At 41.9% G+C, this 27292-nt stretch overlaps 1 protein-coding gene across 3 annotated transcripts in view; it reads right to left on the reverse strand.

The window, feature by feature from the left end:
* The window catches only part of NALCN (sodium leak channel, non-selective), an 864749-nt gene that overhangs the window by 75582 nt on the left and 761875 nt on the right, over positions 1-27292 (reverse strand). For all 3 annotated transcript variants that reach the window (XM_077482966.1, XM_077482963.1, XM_077482965.1), the window contains 2 exons: positions 13368-13474; positions 8213-8287 (listed from right to left, as the gene is read on the reverse strand). In XM_077482966.1, coding sequence (XP_077339092.1) covers positions 8213-8287; positions 13368-13474 — 182 coding nt within the window. The remainder of the gene's footprint in view (positions 1-8212; positions 8288-13367; positions 13475-27292) is intronic.

Raw genomic sequence — 27292 nt, forward strand, 5'->3', positions numbered from 1 at the left:
ATTTCAATGGGCAGGAGTGGTGAAGGAGCGTTGCATACACCGCTCCTTCACCGCTCCAAAGATGCTGTTAGCAGGACTTTTTTTAGCTTCCTGTCAGCGCACTGCTCCAGTGCGAAAGTCCTCTGGGCTTTCACATTGGAGACACAGCAGCGGCTCTTTCAGGGCGCTTTGCAGGTGCTATTTTTAGAGCTGTAGCGCCTGCAAAGCACCCCAGTATGAAAGGGGTCTTAAGAACTACATTAAAGTTCTGTTAATGTCTTTACATTTCTAATATGGCTAAATTGTTCTATTCTCTGATTCACTAAGTGGGTTGTGAGTAATAACAGACCTGTCTATAACAGACCTGTACCTGTAGTCAACTCATAGATATGATGTTCTGTTTTGAATCAGTCTATCAATGGTGGGGGCACATGCGTGAACCTGGCTGGGACAGACATGCCTGATTGAGGCTCTGTGTCGCACAAGTCCAAACAGCTGCTCACACCTCCCTCCCAGCTCCTTACAGCATAATCACTGCTTCTGTTCATTCCAGTACCTGCCCCGATCCTCACAAGATGGTGTATGGCGGCTCTCGACAGAAACCCAAGCCAAAATTCACCTGGGAGGTGCTCACTTGGGCCTCTTCCAAGAGGGTGGTGCCTCCATCATCACAGCCAAGCATGCCAAGCTCCACCAGACAAGCACAGCCCTCAGCCACTGTGGATGGTGAGTCAGACAATGATTGTGAAATTACTCTCATCGCATTTCATCCTGACTCCTTGCAACCTGACCTGCTAAAACAATTTGATTGGATGCTCAACAAGGTCCTAAAGCAGACTTCTGACAACATTAAGGATATACTGTCCAGTGAGATCCGTAAACTAGGCCAATGCACAGCGGACCTCAAACAATAGAAGGACAACTTCGATACGCTCACCCACAACCATGCAAAAGAGCTGGAAGCTCTCAGGGAAGAGAACATCACCCCACAATCATGCCTCAAGGATTTTGAGAATAGAGCCCCGCGCTCGAATCTCCGCATGCGTGGGATCCCAGAGGTAATCCTTGACCTAGAGTCAACTGTGACTTTTTAAGAACTGGTGCCCTTCATTCTGATTGAATGCCTGGAAATGGATAGGATCCATAGGGCACTGACCCAATGCCAATCTAAAGGCATCCATTTCTTGCATACCAAGGAATTTCATACTAGGGCCATAATACCAGCTCCTCCAAGACCTTTCACCACTCACTATAGCTAAACGACATGCCTTAAAACCCCCACCTGTGAGTTTTTACAGCAATACAGCATTACCTACAGATTGGGCTTGCTATTTTCTGCTCAATTCTCCTATCAAGGTTGCAACTGCACCTGCAGATCCACTGTTGAATCTCAAACTACTTTACATGACCTGCAACTCCTTTTATCATGCCCCTTATCGGATGGTTCGAGGCATTGGTCAACTCCCTGCTCTCCTCAGAAGCTTCATGTTTCTGTTGAAGCCAACGGCTCCTACAAGCAAAGTCTTTACATATCACCTGCACCAGCCCATTTGGTTTGAATGGACTGATTTTTCTCACTGCTGTCCGCTGGGTTTCTTCCCCAGTCTAGTAGCATCTCAGGGTAAAGTTTGACTCTCTTTGACTGTTTGCCCTTGTACACACGGTCGGACATTCCGACAACCAAATCCGTCGGATTTTGTCCGAAGCTGTTGCATACACACAGTCAGACAAAGTTGTCAGAAAATCCGATCGTACTTAACGTGATGACGTTATTTTGTTAGGACGGGACTACGTTCAGGATAGTAGCCAATAGCTTTGGTCTAGGAATTTGATCTGAGCATGCGTGGCACTTTGTCCGATCGGAATTCTCTACACATGATTGGACAAAGTCCGATTGGATCATGTTGTCGGAAAATTTTATAGCCCAGCTGGAAAACTTGGTCCGTCGGATACTCCGACGGAAACAGTCCGATGGAGCCCACACACTGTCAGATTATCCGACAACACGGTCCTATCGGACATTGTCCATCGGAATGTCCGACCGTGTGTACAAGGGCTTTATGTGTGCTTTGTGCACTTTTTGTTTAGTTGCTTTAATTTTCTCCAAGTGGCTTCAAGAATTTTTGTCACCATTTCGTCAGCACTTTTATGGTTACCTTTGGATGGGATCTTTTATGCTGAGCTTCACCCCTTCTCTCCCCCCCTTTTTTCTTTTAATACCAAAATATCAATATGTTTACTTCTCTCATAATTTAATGACACTAAATCATCCTTCCTCATTGGTAGTGTACCTTTGCATATTCAAAGGGGCTTGCCCCTTCAGCTTCTTTATATGCCTTTTGCCGCGTACACACGACCAGACTTATGTCCGACAGACTTCCGAAGGAGTTCTGCCGGAGTTCTGACAGAGTTCTGACGGACTTTCCGAATGAGCGGACTTGGCCACACACAATCACACCAAACTCCGACGGATTCGAACGTGATGACGTACGACTGGACTCGAATAAGGAAGTTCATAGCCAGTAGCCAATAGCTGCCCTAGCGTCGGTTTTAGTCCGTTGGAATAGCATACACATGAGCGAATTTTTCGGTAGGAACTGGGTCCGGCGGAGTTCCTTCGGAAAAATTTGAAGCATGTTCCATTTTCTAAAGTCTGTCAGACTTTTGCGAATCAAAAGTCCGTTGCAGCCCACACACGATCGAATAGTCTGCCGGAATCATTCCGTCAGACTTTGGATGTTGAAAAGTCCGCTCGTGTGTGGGGGGCTTTTGCCTACCACTCACCTGCTGCATTCTTGGGGATGACTCTTAGGCCGCGTACACACGGGCAGATTGTCTGGCCAACTAAGTTCGTCAGACAATCCGACAGACAGTCCGTCCTACTTTCGAATGAACGGACTTGACCACACACGATGAACAGACAGTCCGCCGAAAGCTTGTGCGATGACGTGTACCCCCTATACCATCTTCTTCTAGTCCTGGCAAGCTCACCTTCCAGCAACTCTTACACTGCTACTCTTTGCTGAATTCCTGGTGAGAACATACCTGGCTAGATGGCAATACATCCATTACTCCCTTCCAAGCAAAAAGTTTTCACGTATTGACCATATATTCATCACCATCGGCTGTTCTCCCTTTTCTAGTTATCCTCCCCTTCACTTGGACTAACCATAGCACTTACCACTTTGACTTCTCCAATACCCACCTCTCATGACACTACCTGGTGTATCAGTGATAGTCTTTTGGCCCATCTGGTGCATAATCTTGACATAGAAATTGGGATCAAGGATTATCATTTACAAAGCTAGATTAGAGCTCAATCTCTCTCTCACTGAATCAGTTGAAAAAGCTGTGCAGATCCCAGCATATGTTCTTGGCTCTTACCCTCCACGAGGTAGACCACCTTGGTAAACCTGTGTGCTTGAAGCTCTCCCAAGACTCCTATACTATCCTCTAAAAAACCTTCAGGAATTTCGTAAACACCTAGCTCACCTCTATACTAACACTGATGCGTTTGGCCATTCCCATGCGAACACTCTTATTTCCTATGTCACTCTCCCAACGCTTCCTGTCTCACAACATGCCTCGAAAAGCCCATCTAGGCCAATGAATTTCTTATAATTATCAAAGCCCAGAGACCCCATAAGCGCCCTTGCCCGGATGGGCTTTCGTCCGCCTATCATAAGAAGTTCGCTGAACTCCTTACCCCCCTATTGGTTAATGCTTTTACCTCTTTTCTTGATGGTCATTCCTTCAAGCCTGAAACATTGACGGCTGTTATCTCCATGCTCCCACAACCCCATATGGATGATACTTCTTGGTCTTATTATAGGCCTATCCTTTCCAATTGCTTGAACTCAATTATTGGTTCCTTGATCCACAAGAATAAGGTGGAATTTATTCCCTCCAAAGAAGCCAGTGACAATATTTGCCATGCAGTCCTTCTTGCCCATGCTGCTTGTACCCATAATATTCTAACTTGTTTCATATCAATGGATATTAGAATTTGACACAGTCTCTTGGCCCTACCTTCAGTTTGCTTTATGCTGTTGGAATTTTGGTACACACTTTCTTACCTTAAAGTGAAGTAAACCCATCGATTTAAACAGTTAAAAAAAAGGCATGCCGGGAATGCTAACTGCACATTGAGTGTGCTCTCAGCCAAACTATCAAACCATCCAATGGCTGGTGTCATAATGAATCACATGTGCAGCACCATAGCAGTTGAAGATTAAACAGAGGCAAAGATGGTAGCTTCCTTGGTTGAAAACGATAGGGGAGTTTACTTCCACTTTAATCTCCTCACTTTATGCTAACTCCAAGGCTTATGCGAGATACACAGGTCATAGATCTGACACCTTTGCTGTTAGAACAGGCATGTGGCAAGACTGCCCGCTTTCACCATTGCTCTTTGCTTTAGTCATGGAATCTTAAGCTCTCCTTCTTTGAATGGATCCTTACATTTGAGGCTTAGAGCTTGGTGGTAACCATCACAAGCTCTGGCTCTTCGTGGATGATGTCCTGATTTTTCCACTTATTTCTACTCCCAATCTCCTCCAACTATTGGTCCAATTTGGTCCAGTTTGGGGGTCTAAAGGTTAATCCTCAAAAATTGGTAGCTCTTAATATCTCTTTGCCACCACCCTTGTTCTGTCAACTGCAAGAAGTCTTACCATTCTCTTGGTCCTCACGTTAGATTTCCTATCTCAGAATCAAATTAACCACCAAACCGTCTGACTTATATTCTGCTAACTATCCTTCCCATGTTGACACATCTTACTGACTTAATACTTTAGACCTGTATGGGTAGAATTACAGTGGTCAAAATGCTTGCTTGGATTGCCTAAAATGTTGTACCTCTTCTGGATGCTGCCTGCTGCATATTTTCTTTGGTTCCTGCAAAGCCTCACATCTTCTTATGTTTGGAGCACACTTAAACCCCACCTCCCTAGGCTGATCCTTTACACACCGAAACCTAAAGGGGGACTAGGCCTATCTAATCATACCAAATATTATTACACTGTGCAGTTGGCCCAATTACTTAAGTATCACGCCACTAAAGAAATTTCTCTCTGGGTGGCCATAGAATCCATCCGTTGTCTGTAGCCATTTTTTAATGGCTTCGACCCTCAGGCCGTCACACCTTATCTAACCCAATACCGCATCATTCTCTTACTTTATAGAATACGCTTAGAACCTACTACATCCTTCACCCCATGACCCTTTGCTTTCTTCTCTAACCCAGCATTTTACAGCTTGGTCTTCCTCAGCTTCCTTCTCAGTGTGGTCTACTGCCAATTTCAACCAGGCATATAAATGTATGGTTTCCACCACTGTTAAAAAGTTTTTTCACTTCCTCACCCCTTTCATTTAAATGTATCCCTCTTCTTCCTCAATGTCCTTCCTTGAACGCACCTGTAAAAGGGATCTGCCTAGGAAGGGTCACATTTCTGCCTTATAATCCCACCTACTGGAGTCCCCAAACGCTACTCCTTTTTCTTATGTCACTAAGTGGGAGAGAGACCTTGAATCCACATCTGGCAGGCTAGGAAATCCTCCTCACTGAATATTGCAGCATTGGAAACCAATTACAAAGTCCTCACACGTTGGTACGTAATTCCCGCCAGGATTGCGAAATACGTACTGCAATATTACCCCCTATTGCTTCCATGGCTGTATTGCTGTGGGCACGTACCTACATATTTGGTGGGACTGCCCCATTGCCCAGGCCTTTTGGTCTGACATTTTTGACATTCTTTCTACACTTTTTGACACTCCAATGTCTCCAGACAGTAATCTAGTACTCCTGAACAAAAAACCTCTTAACTTAACCCATCGCCAATTCACACTTCACCTGTAGATCACCAAGGCAGCCAAACAAACCATTGCAAAAGCCTGGAAATCTCCCACCCTATGCATCTTCACTGCTAAACAAAGGATCACACAGGCTATGAGCCATGCGAAAAATGTAGGTGGTCCTACTGGATAAAGTGAACAAATATGAAAAACTCTCGAGCCCTTGGGTGACCCATTATTTACCTCCAAACTTTGATGAGTCTTTGTTGCTCCCCTGATATGCAACTCATCTCTCCAGTTGACCCCAGGGGTTCCCTACCGTCTTCTCCTACTCAACTTCTCGCAGATCCTTTTCCTTTTTTTTCTCTTCTTTTTTCCTTCCCCCCTCCTCCTCCTCTTTACCCCCTTTTCCCTATCTTTTTTCTTGAATTCAGTTTCCTCTCATTCTTCTTTTCCCTTTTACTTTTTTACAGGCAGTCGTCCTAACAGCTGGGCTGTGATGCATTTTTCATTGGTCTCAGACCCACTGTCCTGTTATAGATACATCTTTGCCACCCTGATACATGGTTCTATAGGAGGATATACGTGTTTATGTTTACTGTATATTGTTTTATCATTTCTTTTGATATCTAGATGTACTTCTCTGTATGCTCGCGGCTCCGGCGGCTAAGTTCTTTCTCATCTATGGTGTAGCTGATACCCTGCTCCCCCTGTGCTTGTTTTGCACATTATTATGTACTTTCTAGGTACCTACCCTATGGACACATTGTCTTTTTTAATGCCATGTTTTACTACTTGCTGTTTACTGACTTTGTAACAATTTGTACTTGTTTCCGTGATTATTGTTGTTCTTCAATAAAATATTTGAATAAGGAATCAGTCTATCAAATACTATAAAAGAGAAACAAATAGTTAGATGAGATCAATTTTAGCTTAGTGATCACAGAAGTCTATTTTGCTCTGTACAAAAGTGAATTATTTTAAAGTAGAACTATGGAGGTATGGAGGTAAACTCCTGCAGAAGTTTGAGCTAAATATAAACCCAAAAATCCTGGTTATAGGTATATAGATATACATATGGTTGAGACTCTCAGGGGTGGGCCCCTCCCAGCCCCCCTCCCCTTTATTTTATTTTGCCCCTTCTATGTACCTTCCCCCTTATTGGCCTTTGTCGTCCCCCTCCCCTTATGTTTTTTAATTTAATTTCTCTCCCCCCCTCGCCTATTTTCATTTACATTTTTTTGGTGTCATCACATTCCTTTGCATAACTTTGTGCTTTAACCTTATTTTCTTCGTAACAACCTGGGGGAATATCCAGCAGGTCTCCATAAGTAGATCCCTGTCCCCCAGAACTGGTGACTACTCTGACCAGCAATTATTGGATATGTTTACAGACTTTTTCAGCTTGTTCAAAGACAATGATTGAATGTATACCGACATTTAATTCTCATGTTATGTTCTAATCCCTTTTATTATATACCGAAATGTACATGTGACTGTATGTGTATATGCTGTCTCGATGTATCATATACCTCATTGTTTTGTGAATGGATTTTGTACCTGCTTTGTTCACTAATAAAACTTTTCTGTTAAAGTAGAACTATGGCCTCACAATAAAAAAAAAATGCAGCACCTAATTAAAAGTGCATCTGCACTTTCAGTTTTCACTTTGTCCCCCTGCAAAGCCTCCAAATATCTGTTCATCCGGCCAGTAAAGTCTGCCCAAACAGCTTCTTGTAATTTTGTGGCAACAATGCTGCACTGCTCCTAAATTCAGAGCAGAATTTCCTTTCCAGTGTAGTCTGTGCCTACTTGTTCTACAGTTTGATAAGAAGATTTTGTAGGGTTACTTGCACTACAGTTTGATAAGATGATTTTGTAGGGGTTGCATTATCAGCATCTTCATTGCTGATTTCCAAACCTGTCGTTTATAGTCCGGCCCACTGCTTTCTGTATTGGCAGCACTGCTGCAATAGCTATAACCTTTCCATTGTAGGCTGTAATGTCTAGGAGGTGGAGTTTAAAGCACAAATAAAGGAGGAGTTTGCTGAGTCATGGAAGGTAAAGACAAATTCAGTTGACATTGACCTTGTCATTCCATGTAAGTGAACACATATGGGACTCACAACACACCAGAATAATCATATTTGTTTTTTTGGAGGTCATCATTATAAATGCATTTTTCTATAGTTTGGTGCCTATTAATTTATCTTTTACACACTCATAAAAAAAAAATATTTCAGTAAGAAAAAAGGTTTATTGTGTCTTTATCACATTGGAGGTTCTTATAACTTGATTCAAAAGCATGTGGAATTCATCTAGCTGTCAAAAATGTTTAAATAAATAAATAAATCTGTTCTATTCATATTGGCACATACTTTGACTGACCTTCCTTAGCTAGTCTTCAAGAAGAACAATATAACTGTAAATACTTTACCTCTAGAACAAAAATGAAGGTAAAAACTACTGATATAGTTGCTAGAGGAACAGTAGATGGGTCATCAACATCCCACTGGAAAAAGAACACATCAATCATTTGTTGAAAGGTTAACATAATGTAAACACAAACACATTTTCAGAATTCTTTAACCACTTGCTTACTGGGCACTTAAACACCCTTCCTGCCCAGACCAATTTTCAGCTTTCGGTGCTCTCACAATTTGAATGACAATTACTCAGTCATGCAACACTGTACCCAAATGAATTTTTTGTCCTTTTTTTCCCACAAATAGAGCTTTCTTTTGGTGGTATTTGATCACCTCTGGGGTTTTTATTTTTTGCGCTATAAATGAAAAAAGACCGAAAATGTTGAAAAAAAAACGCATATTTCTTTGTTTCTGTGACAGAATTATGCAAATTATTAATTTTTCTTCATAAATTTTGGCCACAATTTATACTGCTACATATCTTTGGTAAAAATAACCCAAATTAGTGGATATTATTTGGTCTTTGTGAAAGTTAGAGAGTCTACAAGCTGTGGTGCGAATCGCACAAAATTGATCACATCTGATGTACTGGTGGCCTATCTCGCTTCTTGTGACCCGAACAAGTCAGGAACGTACAAATACCCCCCAAATGACCCCTTTTTGGAAAGTAGACATTCCAAGTTATTTAGTAAGAGGCATAGTGAGCTTTTTGATGTTGTCATTTTTTTCCCACAATTCTTTGCAAAATTAAGATTTTTCATTTTTTTTTCTCCACAAAATTGTCATTGTAATAGGTTATTTCTCCCACGTGGCATGTGTATACCACAAATGACACCCCCAAAAAATTCTGCTACTCCTCCTGAGTATTACAATACCACATGTGTGGAATTTTTTAACAGCCTGGCCACATAGAGAGGCCCAACATGCAGGTGGCGCCATCATGTGTTCTAGGAACATAAATTACACATCTAACTTGTTGACTATTTATTACACTTTTGAAGCACCAGGACAATGACACGTGACACTGATGACAGATGGCACTGATACGTGGCACTGATGACACGTGGCACTGATGACAGATGGCACTAATATGTGGCACTGATGACAGATGGCACTAATATGTGGCACTGATGACACGTGGCACTTATACATGGCACTGATGACACGTGGCACTAATACGTGGCACCGATGACAGATGGCACTAATATGTGGCACTAATACGTGCCACCGATGACAGATGGCACTAATACATGGCACCGATGACGCGTGACACTGATGACAGATGGCACTGATAAGTGGCATTGATGACACATGACACTGTCAACAAATGGCACGTCACACTGACAGGTGGCACTGATGACAAATGGCACTGATACGTGGCACTGATGACAGATGGCACTAATACGTGGCACTGATGACAGATTGCACTATGTGGCACTATGTGGCACTGGGGGCAGGTGGCACTGGGTGCAGGTGGCACTGGTGTGGATGGCACTGGGGGCAGGTAGCACTGGGGTGGATGGCACTGGGGTGGATGGCACTGGGGCGGATGGCACTGGGGCAGATGGCACTGCTAGGGGAGGATGGCACTGCTGGGGGAGGATGGCACTTTTTTTTTTTTTTAACTCAAGGCAGAACGGCTGCTGCTGCAGCCGTTCATCTCTCCCCTCTCACACTGTCTGTGTGAGGAGGGAGAGTGGCGCTGAGAGATGATCTCATATGTTTACATATGAGATCATCTCCCATTGGACATGCCGATCACGCTGTAAACGGCCGCTGTGATTGGCCGTTTACAGCGATCTGTGTTTGCCTGTCCCCGGGGGACACGCGAACACAGAACTTCCGCGATGCGCGCCCGCGGCGGCGCGCATTGCGGAAGTAAACAATAGGACGTCCAGGGACGGCCACCCGGACGAACGCGCCTGCTCTACGGCCGTCATTCAGCTATAGGGCGGGCGTGAGGTGGTTAATATAGTCAAGGAGGTGGCTAAATCTAATCTGGAACATTATGGTGAGAGTAATGTATAGTACATACAGCTTAGGTACCTGCATCCAATTGTTATAAGTTTAGTTATTCAGCTGAAATGTTAGGCTGCTCACAGACACATATTTCCCCAAGAATGACTTACAAGGAGATAGCTGCCATCTCTTACATTACTCCAACAACAAGGGTTAGGAAGAAAAGACTTGCTTAAAGACTGACCATAGATAGATAGAATTTCAAATGAACATTCTTATGAAAAGTCTTAGGAACACTCATATGAAATTTCTCAGAAAATTTGCCCGTTGTTCGAAAGATTTCATTTGCTTTTAACTTTTTATTTTGGAAAGAATGGACTTTTCCAAATGAAAACCACATTCTACTAGAAATTGATTTGGAAAGATTTTCCAGCATGTTCCTTTTGAATTTTCTCATCACTGCGGTCAAAAACAAACATTGATTTGATCCACTAATGATTAGAAAAAAGAAGAAACTTTTTTAGTACCTTCTTTATTACCATCTATGGCTAGTTGAACACTGACAGACTTTGTATTTTTCATCCTGTATGCTTCTACATAGAGGAATGAAGAATTAGCACCTGTCTGTAGAGAAGTTTACACACTGGTGCAATACTTTGTGGCTCTGACGGATTTAGGCATTATCAACCTCTAGTACAGACAAAACAACCCCATACTTGCAAATAATGTGCAAAATTGGAAATAGCAGATACATTCATCAAGCCATCTATGAGAAGAATACTGTCAGTTATTGCTTTAAAATGTTTGGATTCTATAATTGAACTGGGTTGAAGGGATGGGGGGGGGGGGGGTTAATATTTTACAGCCCTGTACTAAATACAGAATATAATACATAATATACATTCTATACATAATAATGTAAACAAGAACTTATGTTAACAGGTAAGCACAACTGCATCTTGTTATGCAACCTCAGTTTAGATCTGTTATCTTTTAGTAATTACTCCTTTTGTGTTACATCTTGTAGGTTGCTGCCTTTGACCTCTCAGGCAAGATTAGGCTTTACTCTTTGTCCAAAAGACTAATGGCAGGTCATACATTATGCAATTTTCTTTCCTTCTATCACGGGTGGAAGGAAAGAAAATGACTTGATTCTCCCATTAACACAGTCAGTTTTGATGGGGAGCCCCGCCAGCTATTTTGTTCTACAGATGGGGAGTCTTTCCTTCTGGCAGAACACAATGATTAATGTTGCTGGCTATAGCCAGCAGCACTACTCATTTGGGAGAAACTCGACATGCTGGTTGTACACAAGTCGATCAATAGATCAACTTCTGTACAGCATAACCAGGGTGGCCATACTTGGATCAAAATTCAGCTAGTCCCTGCTGAATTAGATGTATTTTGACCCATGTATGGCTGGCTTAACTGCTGCCGTTAGTTCTGAAATTTAGAGAATTCTCCCAAGTAGGGAGACGCAGGCAAAAATCTGACAGAGGTTCTCTCTCTTGCTTACTCCATCCAAAACAAAAACATGACAGCAGTTCTATCTTATAACACACTTTCCTGTTCACCATCTTCTAAAAACCTAACAACATATTCTCCCCCCCCCCCCCTCTATATCAATCCACAAAGAGTTGCTATAACTAATACATATTCAAACCTTTAAGTTCTCTTAAATTTTTGTTCGTTTGTCCAAATTTTTATAGACATCTGCATGTTTGAGCAAGAGCAATACAGTAACAGTATTTTATTGTTTTCTTCCATGCAAAATGTTTATATATACAAACCTTCTAGAGTCCATACCTCAATGGGTTATGGGGAGTGGTCATAATGTCGATTGGTTTATATACATGTAGCACATGATACTCCTGCACAGAGAAGCATCTCCATTCATGTTTCATTGGGATTCAGTCATTCATAATAGCAGGTAAAAAAAAGTCATACATTTTGGGGAGTAAAATTTTTCAAAAAGAAAATGTGCACAATAACATTTTGATGTGAAGTAGGAATAAGTGGAGTGATTTTGGTAAAACTGATTTTGCAAAGGTTATCAGTGAAATTCAGTAAAAGTAAGGACTTGCAGAGCTGCTTCAGCGAAATTTGCTTAATTTCACAGAAGTCATCAGTAAAATTGAGCTGAAATTAAATGTGTTCCATTTTGCTCACTTAGCCCTTAATAAAGAGATAAGATTGCACCAAACATAATTAATCCTCTCCATAAAAGGAAATTTTTCAGAATTAACAGGTTTTTACCCATGCAACAAATGTGTCATATGTACTTTAGAGAGAACCAGATGGTTCAAAAGTAAGGGTTTTCTTTCAACAGTTACAGGGAAACAGTATGAAATTGGTTCTTTTATATTATGTGATACCAGGTATGTGGTATATTTATTACAATGCCCGTGTGGAAAGCAATATCGAGAGAGAACAATCAGGAAACCTAGGGATCATTGTAGGGGCGCACATTATATTAAGAGAGGCTAAAAGAATCACAGTTTGTCAGCGCATCTTAAAAAATGCCTTGGCAGAAACCCTAGAGGTATTACGTTCTTGGCGATTGACAAGTTAAAATTCCCAGTGGAAGGAATACAATCGCACACGAGAGGTCTTGAAATTGGAAATGTGCCAGATTCACAAAATAAAAACAATTTCTCCCTATGGCCTTAATGTTGACTGGGATGTGAACTGTTTGATTAATATAATATAAAGTATATTTTTTTTCCCCAATTGTGTCCTTGTAGTTTCCCTCCTCTTTTGTTTTGTTGCTAGTATCCTCTTGTTTTTTTCTGTATTCTTGCCACCCCCTTATATGCAAAACTGGTACTCTGTTTTAAATGTATTCATATTTTTAAAATATAGTGCATATTATATTATATATATATATATATATATATATATATATATATATATATATATATATATATATATATACACACACACACATACATATATATATATATATATATATATATATATATATATATATATATATATATATATATTTTGTATTCTTAATTGTTATCATTTATTTTACAATTTATTTATGTCTGTGCCTCTATGGTTCAGTATACTAGTGTTTTGTAACATGCAGCCTCCCCAGGCTTCACATACATTAAAGAATAAGTAAACCCAACATTTTATATTCCTGATGTGCCTACTATCAATTTTAATGTGTTTTATCTGGCATAAGTTCACGCTTCATACCTTGACAGAAAGAAGAACTGATTGAGCCAAGACCAGAACTGCAATAGTTCTCTTGAAAAATGGATGCTGTGTGATGTCGTACATTCGTGCTCTGAAGCCATCATTATCTGCAATACAAATACCAGTTAAACAAAAGCTTATGGAATTAGTTGTAACTTACAATTTTCTGCACTTTTATATTTGGAATACTATGAAGGCTTTACTACATTGCATTTGACATTTGAGAAAATGCAGACATCATAGACATCAGAACTTTTTGGAAATACATCCATCATTATGTACTATACGGAGTGATTAAGAGAGGATATGATTTAAAAAAAAAAAAAAAAAAAAAAAAAAGGAGAGGATATGATAGGTTTAGTGTGAGAACATGACAATGACCAGCCATTTACAATTCAGGAAAACAGTTGCAATAAATTGCCTGCTGTTTGATTTTTTTTTTTATTAACATATTGGTTTAAAATAATTGGTGTGGTGATGCCCTAAATATCAAGGCATCAGCTAACCACTTAAGCCCCAGACCATTTTGCTGGCCAAAGACCAGTGCACATTTTGTGATTCAGCACTGCGTCGCTTTAACTGACAATTGCGCGGTCGTGCGACGTGGCTCCCAGACAAAATTTACATAATTTTTTTTTGACACAAATAGAGCTTTTTTTTGGTGGTATTTGATCACCTCTGCGGTTTTTATATTTTGCGCTATAAACAAAAATAGGCTGACAATTTTGAAAAAAAAAGCATTATTTTTTTTTTGTTTGCCCAGCCATGCCATTCTGCAGGCGTAAATGTAAATGCGCCAACCGGCAAGTGGTTAAACTTTAAAGTGGATGTAAACCTCATTAAGGAAATGTGACCTAGGCACATATATCTGTAGTGTTTACTTATCTCTCTCCAAAGCTCAAAGTGCAGTGTCTTAATGCTGCTTCTGCTGCTTGGTTCCTCTGTTACCAGCATGACGACTTCTGGCAAGTTCTCTGACACACAAGATAAAAGCTGGAAATTTGTGTCGGGGAGGCTGCTTAGAGATTGACCAGCAAAGAGCGTGTCTATTCAGACTGCAGCTCTGTAAGTTTCTTCATTCCTCTGCCTATGTGGCGTAGGCATTTGTGCCTTTTTTGTCAATCAGCTCACACACAGTCTAAGCCCAGACTCCACACCCACTGTTGAATGATGAAAAAAGATTTGTAACATGATCTGCACCTTCTAAAGAGTGTAGAAAGCTGAAGGAAGTAGATATACAAGTAGAACTTATGTAGGAGGATTTGTTTAATCTCTGTGTATCTGAGGCTGTTCACTTGACTGGGTATATGTGAGGGTTTACATCCACTTTAAAGAGGACTTCCAGTATTTTTTTCAACTTTTCTTCTGCCCTTGTTTTAACTTTGGATAGTAAAACATTTTTTATGAATACCTTACACAGTCCACTTCCTGTTTCTTGTCTGGTAAAAAGCCTAGGCTTATGACATCATGCACAGCTCTCTCTCACTCTCATGGGAGTTTGCCAGGAAGGGAGGGGGTGAGTCATAAGAGGGCCAATGAGAGCTACAGAGCTGGAGGTGTGCCTCTGTGTATATCCAGGAAGTGAACAGGCAGCAGCTTCAGCTGCCAACAGTTAAAATGGCTGCAGCCAGACTCAGTAGAGGGAGATTTTTGCAGCATATTTGGTAAGTACAGAATCACAGTATATATAAAATAATATGCAGTGTGGTTGGAGGGAAGCTTTAGAATGGAAAATATGTTTTTATTACAAATTATGTGAACAAAGTAAAAAAAAAACCTGTAAAAATTGCTGTCAGAAGCACATGGAAGACAACCCCTGAAGTTTTACCCCCCCCCCCCCCCAAACAAAAAGTATGAGACTAGAAATTATGTACATTAACGTACAGATCCTTACTATACAAGTACTGTATATAAATTTCAAATAAGGGATTTTGTACAGTCAGCACTGGAGAGAGCACTTCATAAAAATATCACAGTTTTATTGGATACAAAAGTATATGTTCTCCATGTGTTTGCATGTTTTTTTCTCCAGGTTTTGTTTTTGTCTAAATTGACCCTACTATGTGTATGTATGCATGTGAAGTAGGGACCCTAGATTGCAAGCATCTAAAAGGCAGGACTTATGTGAATATACACTATATGTAAAGTGCTGCATATTTTGCCACTACAAATAATAACATGTAATAAAAAAAAACGAAAAAAAATGTATAATATGTGCCATATACATTATAACAGTAAAGTTCCTGGAGGTACATTAAAATAAATAGCACATAAATATTAGACCTTAGTCACACCATTTTTACTAGCACTAACCACCCGAGTCTATAACTAGCCTTTGCAGTAAGGTGCATAAGTGTAGCCCCGGTTCCTGAAGAGCATGTGCTATGTGTTTTTTCATTTAACCTTACCCTTGAACCGCAGTTTGGTTTTGGGTTCAATTATTCTAAATTTAGACCTCAGCACCAGTCTAGCTGGACTGCCTGGTGTTCCGCCTGACCATAGGTGGCGCTGTCATCATGGCAGGGTGCAGAACGCAGTCTAGTTCGCTGCATTAAGGTTACTCTATCTCGGAACCAGCCCAGTGGGAGTGCCACTCTTGCTGTGCCTTCTGGGAGAGGGTACTTAAGGTACGGATGTCATGTGTTTTGAGGTTCCGGTCCAGAAGTGTTTTATAACCGTTTGGTCCTGGTCCTCCTGACCAGCCCCCAGGACTGCCATGGTCTGGGGTGTGGATCCACCTGACTTCAAACCTCGGGGCTGGCTAGCCTGAGGTAAGGAAACTGAAGGAAGGATTCGGAGATGGTCTGGTGCTGTCTCGGTTTGTGGAGAGGCCCAGCAACTGTGAAGGTTTCCAGGAGAGGACTCTTTGAGAGAAGGCCACGCAAGGGTTGGCTTCTCAACAAGAGCCTGGACCAGTTGGAAGACCCCAAGTGAATCCAATCTCATGTGGTATCCCGGACCGGCTGCAAGACACTGGTATCATACGAGGGTTCTACAAGTTGTCTACAATCTTTCAGTTTTACCAAAGTATTCTACACCAAGTCTGTGACAGAGACTTGTATCTGATTTAAACACCTTGTGGCTGCTAGACCTGGTGAGAGAAGGACTATTCAATAAGGGTGAGGAGCTATTCTCTAGATTTCCTGATATGAGAGATGTTTTTTTTCATACTGACCTAGCACTAAGAGTACCTAGACTTTTCCTACCTAAACCCTCTAACCCTACATTGAGAGAATGTGTTCGTTAATTATTTATTTTGCAAATAAAAATCCCTTCGAGTGGATCTGGTGTCAGTCTCTGCAGTTCTTGGAGGGCCATCTACCTCTGGAAACCCTTAGACAGACACGAGGTGAAGAAGGTAACGGTAAGCCCAATTAAATCAGCCGCTCCTTTGGGGATCAGTGCTACACAAGGAAGGGCAATGCATATCCTAAACAAACAGAATTTTTTTTTTGTTTGTTATGTGCCTTGCCCTTCATTTTACACTTTACTGCAAAAGCTAGTTATAGATTGGGGTGGTTGTCATTTGTTTGTACAGTTGGTTTAATTTGATACGGGGGACACACTAGATGCCTTTAGCTGCCATTGTGCTTTTGCTGGGCATTCCGTGCATCCCTGTGCCTTGAAGGAGGGGTAGGATCCCTCCAGGCTAACTTGCTCTTAATCTAACCACTGTTATATGTGCTCCTACTTGGAGACTCTCAAAACTATAGCGTTAGAACCACAATATACAGAGGAGCCTTGACGTAGGCACTACGAGGTGGGGAGGAGGGTGGTGACACGGCTATCTCCACCATGGCCAGTCAGAGAACTCAATGCATTCACTGAAAAAAATGAAACGTGTTCTCCGAATGGCACCTGTGCTGAGAGGCTGACCTCCTGTGTTCAGGAATCAGCAGGGCAGGCGCTCAGTATGAGATCCGGAATCTAGTAGTAATCACTGTAAAAGTAGTGATTTTCAGCTTCCACAGGGGGCCCACAGGTATGGTGCGTACACACAGACTTACACTGGTCGGAGCTGGACCAATGTAACTATGCAAAGAACCTGAAATTTGCAGATCAATTTAGCTTCTATTTGTAAAGTAAAATTTGTTATTTTGTCACAGTCTTCCCCCGGGGGGTGGGGGTTGGGATGCATTCTGTTCAGTGCTAATAATGATAGGCCTTATGATTGCTAAATGTGAAAATGGGCAAAGAACCTGGCAACAGGGTTTCAAAGAATTGCATAAGAGGTATCATACACATGATTGTGTATCATTTGTCAGAATTTACATTTAGCCCGGCCCGCATAAAATGATTTGCGCTTACCTTATCTTACTTTTGTTTTAATCCAACAAATTTTTTATTGAAGATTTAGCATCTTACATTGCTAGCATTACATGTCAGTGTAAAACACATCGGATGTACACCCGCCAGAGAGGTCAATTCCTATATCATGGTAATCTCAACAACACAGTAACTTCAAGGTATTCCATACATTTCTGCACATATCTGAGAACCAAAACTACTACCTCACAAGTGACCTACAGTTTTCTGTTTCCTCGAGAGGAGCATAGTTAACCAGCATTAAGCCCAAGTAACCTGTCAATGATTAGATCCATAGGATAGCCCCGTAACATCCAACTACGGTGCCCATAGTCTCTCATATTTGAGCGTACTGCCTCTATGTTGATAAATGATCTTTAACATTCTTAGCGATTCGCCTATGTATATTATCCATTCTCCCACCATAGTGGGGTCCTCTGACTTCCAATGTACCATGATCAGCTTTCATGCCTGGAACAGTATTCCAAGTATGGCCTGTTTTGTGTATATTTCCCAACCATATAGTTCCAATATACTCAATAAACAAGCTTTCGGGAGGGACATATGAAACACTGAGTTGATTTTTTGCACCACCCCTGCCCAATAAGAGTGAACTTTTGGGCACATCCATAAAAGGTGAATTAGGTCTCCATGATCCCGCTTACACCTTGTTCATGTACCCTCTGTTTTCAAGCCCATTAAATGCAGTCTATGGTGAGTGAAATATTCCCTCAACAAGATATACTATTGAGTTACGGTAGCTTTTGCGCCACATTCAGTGAGCATGTAACCACAGCCTAAAATGCCTCCTCCCATAGCTCACGTACCACGCGTGGCCACGTACGTGCACCTTCACCATAGCCAGCAGCAGTAACGGACGGCGGAGTTTACTTTCATTTTACTGTTTTTTATATACTCACATTGCTTTTGAACAAAATGTGAGTGCCTTCTTTTTAATACCTAATAAAAGCTTTTAAAAACGTACTTGCACCATGGATATGCTTCTCTTCCCCCCATGTATATAACCACGGAGTACATATGAATTGAGAAGTGAACACTCTCCCAGCGCACCAGCAGCAGCGTTTGAATAGCAACACAGTGGCTTACATTGTGAAGGCCTGATTAACCCCTCGAGGGGACTGGATCTGGTGAGAGCAATCACATGACTGTTTTGCACTAATCACCCCACTTTACTATCATCTCTTGAAGTACTGCAGCATGCGATTTTTCAGTGATTCCTGAAAGCGATTTTGGAAACGTTTTTTCACATCAAAGGATATTTCTAAGGACTTTATTATTTGCTGCATGAATTTTGCATGTTTGCCGAGATTAATTTAATTGCACATTTGAATTATTTTTTATTTTTCATTTATTTTCATTTTTATCTTGATATATGTATTTTCTGCACTTGTTTCTGTTGGTAGGTTTTTCTAAAATTACAATAGAAGTAGAATATAGACGGGTTACCACAGCACTAGCACTTTACGTATAAGTTTGATAGCACTGGTAAATTTAATGCGCATACACTTATATGCACAAGTTGCACACGAATTGGGTTTAGCGCCATAGCCCACTCTTTAACTTTTCACCCTCCAATTGGCCTACATCTCCTTACCTTATCTTACTTACATTGAAGTAAATAAACCACTCCTGTGGGTGGCCAATACCTAAATCTGAGATACAATTGGACAACTGATGACAACTTTAAAAAAGAGATTAGAGGTTTAAAAAGTAGACTGCTGTAGCATGGCTGCAACAATAAAAAGGCCTATAAATGGGCAAATAATCAGTCTACCTGCTGTGTTACTTTTTTAAGAAAACCCCCAGACATCCAGAATTTTGTAGATGACAGACCCAACAACGTGCCTTTGAGAAATAGGTTAGAGATGATATGTTTGAGAAATATGTAAGCCATGCAAAACATTATTGTTAGGAGAGTGAGACAGCCTCATGCTCTTACCTCTGCCACCACTACTTGGCTGCTCTCGGCAGCACTCACACCTGTGTTGCTTGAGAACAAAGAGCTAGGCAGCAAGTTGCCCTGTCTGCCTAGCTCTCGTCCTTGCCAGATTGGCCAGGGCCATACACCCCTGCCTCTGGCTGCCCTGCCCTGATTGGCTGTACTTCTCTTGCACCTCAAATAGGGATCACAAGCCCAATGCATGGGGCTTGTGATAGCGTTGCTGGCTTCCCACCTGTATCTGTCAGTTTTTGTCCTATCTACCTGTTTTGTATTTCACATCGCTAACCCCCTGCTGGAATTACTGAATATTTTTTTGGATTGCTGTTTGCCTTGAACCGCTTACTCGAAAAAGTTTATCTGCCAACTGCCCTGACCTCAAAATAATCTTCTGGATTACGCTTGCCTGCATTCAGACCTGGCTCTGGAACCATATACTGGATCTTGGACTGTCACACAGAAGCTCTCTAGTGGTGCTAAGGACTCTACCCAATAAGCCTCTAGTTCTAGACTACAGAAAACCTTTCCTGCAATTTTTGCTAGTCCCAATGTCATGTGGACAGGAACTATAGAATTGTATACCAGTGGTGCCCCATTCATAGGGGGTGCACTGGTGCCGCCCCCCCCCAAGCTGTAAAAAAAAAAAACAGGTTCCCTTGAAGAGTGTCTGGGCACCAGTCTATGGGAAGCTTCCCAGCTTGCAATCAGCTGATTGCAAACTGGGAAGCTGATTTGCTTGCGTTTAGGGTGTGTGCAGGGTTCAAGTGATGCCCCTGCACACACTCCCACTCTACACCAATTTGTTTGTGTCCTCACTTCCTGAATTTTAATTGGTGGGGATCGGAGGACGGTGGGTGGTGCTTTTATCAGCACACCTGTGTCACTTCCGGTTTGTCTCACTGCTATTTGAAGTGGACACAAATGGATGGACTGAGACTGCCAGAGCGGCTCCATAACGACAGAGGTAAGCCCCTATGCAGGGCAGTAACTAGGCATGGACAGAGGAGAAGCTGCTCTATATAGGGACTGAGGGACAAACTTGGAGTTGGAGCAGCTCATCCTCTCAGTAACAAGCAAATGCAGGCTAGTAAAACTTTCACTCACTCACATAACAGCTCTCTGCTCACTAGGCTCAGCCTTATTTATTGCAGGAGAGACACCTATCTTCCCCTGTGACAGGTTGCCTGTTGAAGTGCTGCTATCTTCAGCTATCTCACCGTTTATTGAGCTTGTCTATTGTCCCAGCAGTAAATAAGGCTGAGCCTGAGTGTGCAGTGAATGAACTGTTATCAGGTGAGGTTAACCCTTTACTTCCCTGCATTTGTTTTGTGGTTTCTCTTATTACCCACCGGGGGTAGGGTATGAGCCCAGGTTCAGACTACTGCAATCTTAGACATGGCATGTGATTCGCACCCGCACTGCGGTGGGAATCACATGCGATGCCAGTTGAATGGCTGAATTCGCCTTAGATTCGCAGGAAAAAAAGTGCAGGGACTTCTTCCCCCCCCACACTGAAATCGGATCACATAGGTGTTCTCACCTATGTAATCCAATTTCTGTGCGAGTTCACAGTTCACGCTGTGTTCTGTGGACTGATCTGGGGGTGTCATTAACATTATAATGACACCCACAGCAGTTCGCAGAGGGCGGTGTGAACTGCCTGCAGGAGAGATGTGATGCCGGAACCGACGCTGGAATCACACTGGTTCCCGCATCGCATCAGGCTAAAGGAGAAGGATCATCTCATGAAACCAGGGCTGGTGCTCCATGCTTCTAGATTAGAAGCATTCCCTATTTTAGAAATAATAATGTATTACAAGGATGAGGATGATGATGGGTGTATTATAGAATGATGAGGATGGGTGTATTATACAAGGATGAGGATGATGAGGATGGGTGTATTATACAAGGATGAGGATGATGATGATGGGTGTATTATACAAGGATGTGGATGATGAGGATGGGTGTATTATACAAGGATAAGGATAGCGATGACGGGTGTATTATACAATGATGAGGATGGGTGTATTATACAAGGATGAGGATGATGATGACAGGTGTATTATAGAATGATGAGGATGGGTGTATTATACAAGGATGAAGATAGTGATGACGGGTGTATTATACAATGATGAGGATGGGTGTATTATACAAGGATGATGAGGATGGGTGTATTATACAAGGATGAGGATAGCAATGACGAGTGTATTATACAATGAGGATGGGTGTATTATACAAGGATGAGGATGATGATGAGAGGTGTATTATAGAATGATGAGGATGGGTGTATTATACAAGGATGATGAGGATGGGTGTATTATACAAGGATGAGGATAGCAATGACAGGTGTATTATACAATGATGAGGATGGGTGTATTATACAAGGATGAGGATGATGATGACAGGTGTATTATAGAATGATGAGGATGGGTGTATTATACAAGGATGAGGATAGCAATGACGGGTGTATTATACAATGATGAGGATGGGTGTTCTATACAAGGATGAGGATGATGATGACAGGTGTATTATACAATGATGAGGATGGATGTATTATACAAGGATGATGAGGATGGGTATGGATGTATTATATAAGGATAAGGATAGCGATGATGGGTGTATTATACAAGGATGAGGATGATGAAGATAGGTGTATTATACAAAGATGAGGATGGGTGTATTATACAAGGATGAGGATAGAGATGACGGTGTATTATACAAGGATGAAGATGATAATGATGGGTGTATTCTATAAGGATGAGGATGGGTGTATTATATAAGGATGAGGATAGCGATGATGGGTGTATTATACAATGATGAGGAAGTGTTTATTGTACAAGGATGAGGATAGCAATGACGGGTGTATTATACAAAGATGAGGATGATGATGATGGGTGTATTATACAATGATGGGGATAAGTGTATTGTACAAGGAAAAGGATAGTGATGATGGGTATATTATACAATAATGAGGATGGGTGTATTATACAAGGGTGAGGATAGCGTTGACAGGTGTATATACAATGATGAGGATGGGTGTATTGTACAATGATGAGGATGATGATGATGACGGCTGTATTAGAGGAGGATGGTGGCTGTATTATACAAGGATGAGGATGGGTGTATTGTACAAGGATGAGGATGACGATGAAGGGTGTATTATACGGAAATTAGTGTATAACATGGGTTTGATGATCACAGGTGTATAATATGGGTTTGATGACCACGACGAGGAGTATGATGAGTGTATTATACAATTTTGAGGAATATGATGATGATGATGACGGGTGTATAATATGGGGATAAGGATAGTGATGATGGGTGTTTAATAAGGGGATGACGATGATGGGTGTATTATACAATGATGAGCAGGATGATGATGCTGATGACGAAGTGTATAATATGGGGATAAGGATAGTGATGATGGGTATATAATAAGGGGATGACGATGATGGGTGTATTATACAATGATGAAGAGGATGATGATGATGACGGGTATATAATATAGGGATAGTGATGATGGGTGTATAATATGGGGATGACGATAATGGGTGTATTATACAATGACTGAAGCGGTGTCAGACAGTGTCAGTGAGTGTGCCACATGTCCCGCTGGCTGCTTTGAAATACATGATTTTGGGGATTTCTGCATGCCATGTACTGACTACCAGTGTTGGTCATCTTACTTTAAAAAAGTAATTAGTTACGTTTACAAATTACTTCTCCCAAAAAGTAATTGTGTTAGTAACTCAATTACTACATTGGAAAAGTAATTAGTTACTCAGCAAAGTAACTGTGACTTTTTAAAATATTCTATAATGCAATTACGTTCTATAACATGTTTAATATCAAAGATGTTTACATTAACTGATTGAAGAATAAAAAACTATATACAGTATTTTAGAACATTTGTTGAGGGGGGTGGCAGCGGTGGTGTACTTGGGGGGCAGCGGTGATACTTGGGGGGTGGCAGTGGTGGTGGTGTACTTGGGGGGGCAGTGGTGGTACTTGGGGGAGGGTGGCAGCGGTGGTACTTGGGGGGGTGGCAGTTGTGGTGGTGTACTTGGGGTGGGGTGGCAGGCAGAGTGGTTCTTCAAGGGGGGTGCCAGCGGTGGTGGTGCCATCCTCGCCCACCACCTCTGCCTCTTACTGATCCCATCCCCCACCACTGATCTCATCCCTACCCTACCCCTACATCACTTCTGTTGTAGAAGTGATGGTAGGTGGGCAGAGATGGGATCAGTAATGCCGCGTACACGCGACCGGACTTTTCTAGGGACTAGGTCCGACAGACTTTCAACAGAGTTCTGACAGAGTTCTGACAGAGTTCTGACAGAGTTCTGACAGAGTTCTGACAGAGTTCTGACAGAGTTCTGACAGACTTTCCGAATGAACGGACTTGGCCACACACAATCACACCAAAGTCCGACGGATTCGAACGTGATGACGTACGACCGGACTAGAATAAGGAAGTTCATAGCCAGTAGCATACACACGAGCAGATTTCTCGGTAGGAACTGGGTTCGGCGGAGTTCCGGCGGAAAAATTTGAAACATGTTCCATTTCTAAAGTCTGTCAGACTTGTGCAAATCAAAAGTCCGCTGCAGCCCACACACGATCGAATGGTCTGCCGGAATCGTTCCGTCGGACCTTTGATGTTGAAAAGTCCGGTCGTGTGTACGCGGCATAAGAAGCAGAGGTGGTGGAGGACTTGGGATGGATTAATTGCACTGCAATTCGAATCATCAGTCACTTACTTGAATGCCTTCAGGGAAGCCTTTCCTCATGGGGAGAGAGAGACCCTCCCCTTCACTCGATTGGTGTCAGCTGGTCAGCTGACTTAATTTTTCAGTGTCCGCCCCACCTCCCTACATTCTCTCTCTGGATAGGTGGGGTGGGATGGGGCGGTCCAGACAGTCTCTCTGAGTCTCAGCCTCTTCTCAGCTCAGCGGGCGTAAGCCCCCTCCCCGCTGTGGAATGAACGGCCAGGCAGCGTGGCCACGGTGGGGCCTCCTGGGCAGTAGATGTAATTGAGGTAACTCTGCCCAAGTAATGGGAACTGAGTTACCATGAGGGGAAGAGTAATCAGTTAGATTACTCATTAACCTCTTACGTAACTCCATTTATTTTAACTCAGTTACTTACATCACTGCAATAGTCACAAATTGTGAGCACATCTGTCCTGTAATGTAAAACAGCTATATACACCCACCTTCTTCCTACCTGTATGTGGAGACCATCCTCCATCATCACTGACTGCAGATATACATCATTATTATTTTATTTCAGGTACTTATATAGCACCGTCAATTTATGCAGCGCTTTACATATACATTGTACAGACACATTATTCCCTACCCTCAAGGAGCTTACAACCTAAGGTCCCAAACACACAATCATACACATGCTAGGGCCAGTTTAGACAGGATCCAATTAACCTACCAGCATGTCTTGTTACTGTATACATAGCTGTATACAAGACAGATGATGATGGAGAAAGTTCACTATATACAGGAAGGAAGGTGGGTGTATATAGCTAGCTATATAGAGGAAAGATGATGATAGAGGAAGTTCTCTATATACAGGAAGGAAGGTGGGTGTATATAGCTAGCTGTATACAGGACAGATGATGTATACATGCATACCTTAATCTGTGAGGCTGAGCTGTATACCCTGATCTGTGAGGCTGAGCTGTATACCCTGATCTATGAGACTGAGCAGTATACTCTGGCCTGTGATGCTAGGGCTGTATAATCCTGTCCCGTGATACTAGGGCTGTATACTCCTGACACTATGGGGCGAATACAGGGGATGGAGTGGGTGTATTCTATAAGGGGTGGGGCATATGGGACGTGGGAGAGGTCAAAAAGATAGGGCGGGGTCTGGCACCCCCATCCTAAAACATCACCAGCCGCCACTGTTGTATACCAAGATCCGGGTGCAACAAAATATCAATTTGTCTGTTTGTCTTAAGGGAGTGGGGCTGCGAAGGCCAGGACAAACACTCACTAGCTATAGTTCCTGGCCTACGCATTTGGGCTCTTCATTACATTATCACAAGCCACTTTACTATCAGAGGAGTTGTGGATTCCTCACAGGCCCACTTGTTTGGCAAAAAACTGTGTAAAATGTTTTGCTAAGTTCATAACTTATTCTTGTACCTGTCTCAACAAGTTGTGGTTGGATTCCATACCTAAAGTTTATTTATTATTAGAGGTACTTACAGTATATAGCACTGCTAATTTACACAGTGCTTTACACCGCGCTATGGTTGGGATTTGAACCGATGGCCCTAGAGCTGCTAGGTGAAAGCACTAATCACTTAGCCACTGTGCTGCCCACATTTAACCCGCCTGACCACTTGCTTATCTAAATAGTGGTGATCACGGCCACTTCGCTGCTAGGTGCAAAAAATCAGGGAACGCCAAAGTCTAGAGAAGCCTGGGCTTGTTTCTGTAGACAACTCAATATCAGGGATGAACTGCAAGAAATTAGATCCAGCCCAGCTCACCTTGGACTCTCTTAACCACTACATTTGGGCCTTCATAGATTCTGGTTCAGCTAGTAATTTTATCAATAAGGTCCTGTGATGCACCTTTGGATTCCTCTTGGCTTGCGTCTCCTATGTGCATCTCATGCAGAAGTGAAAGGTGCAGGGTACAAGCTCCACCCACTGGGCCTTATATGGAGCCTGTAGGTATATATAATGGTTCAGAAGGAAGGAGTGGGTCTTCCACTAATCTTCTACAAAAAGCCATTCTGCCATGGTGGGCAGATCTATTAAAAGGGGTGTAGTTGTTTAAGAATGCACAGATATGTTCCTGTGTTTTTTTACCAACTCTCCCTATGGCATTCATGGTGGTTCTCTCCTTTCCTTATTGTTGTTTATACCTTTCCCACACATGAACTGCTGGGACCCCTGGGCCTTACTTTTTCTTTTTCCCTCTTACTGATAACTGGGCAAACCAACGGCTTGTTTCCTATGAGGTGGACCTGATGGGCAATATTTGGCTAGAGATGATGTACGTGGATTTATACTTTGTTCATATATATATATATACACACATATATATACAAAAATTAAAACTAAAAACAAAAATCCAGGCGCACAGACCAGAGGCCAAGTGAAAAGTCAAAAAGAAAGATGAAATGTAGCTGTGGCCACTGCTGTCCAAAACTCATAGACAAATGAGGACAGAAGATATAATCAAAGGGGTGAACAGCGCTGATCAGCTGACATAAACGGGACCCTCAGAGGCAAAGTAAAAACTTTTTATTATTGTTAAATAAAATAATAGAAAATCTGTAGTCAGACTTAAAGATTGCTATTCACAAGCGTAAACCATCCGATTTGAAGGAGCTGGAGCAGTTTTGCAAGGAGGAATGGACAAAAATCCCAGTGGTAAGATGTGGAAAGCTCAGAGACTTATCCAAAGCGATTTGGAGCTGTGATAGCTGCAAAAGGTGGCTCTAAAAAGTATTGACTTTAGGGGGGTGAATTGTTATGCACGTTGACTTTTTCTATTTGTTGACTTTGTTCTATTTGTTGTTTGCTTCACAATAAAAAAAAAAAATCTTCAAAGTTGTGGGCATGTTCTGTAAATAAAATGATGCAAATCCTCAAACAAGCCATTGTTAATTCCAGATTGTGAGGCAACAA

The sequence above is a fragment of the Lithobates pipiens genome, unplaced genomic scaffold (genome assembly GCF_037356315.1).
Source record: "Lithobates pipiens isolate NorthernLeopardFrog02 unplaced genomic scaffold, aLitPip1_a1.2 Scaffold_16, whole genome shotgun sequence".
In the NCBI taxonomy this organism is placed as follows: domain Eukaryota; kingdom Metazoa; phylum Chordata; class Amphibia; order Anura; family Ranidae; genus Lithobates; species Lithobates pipiens.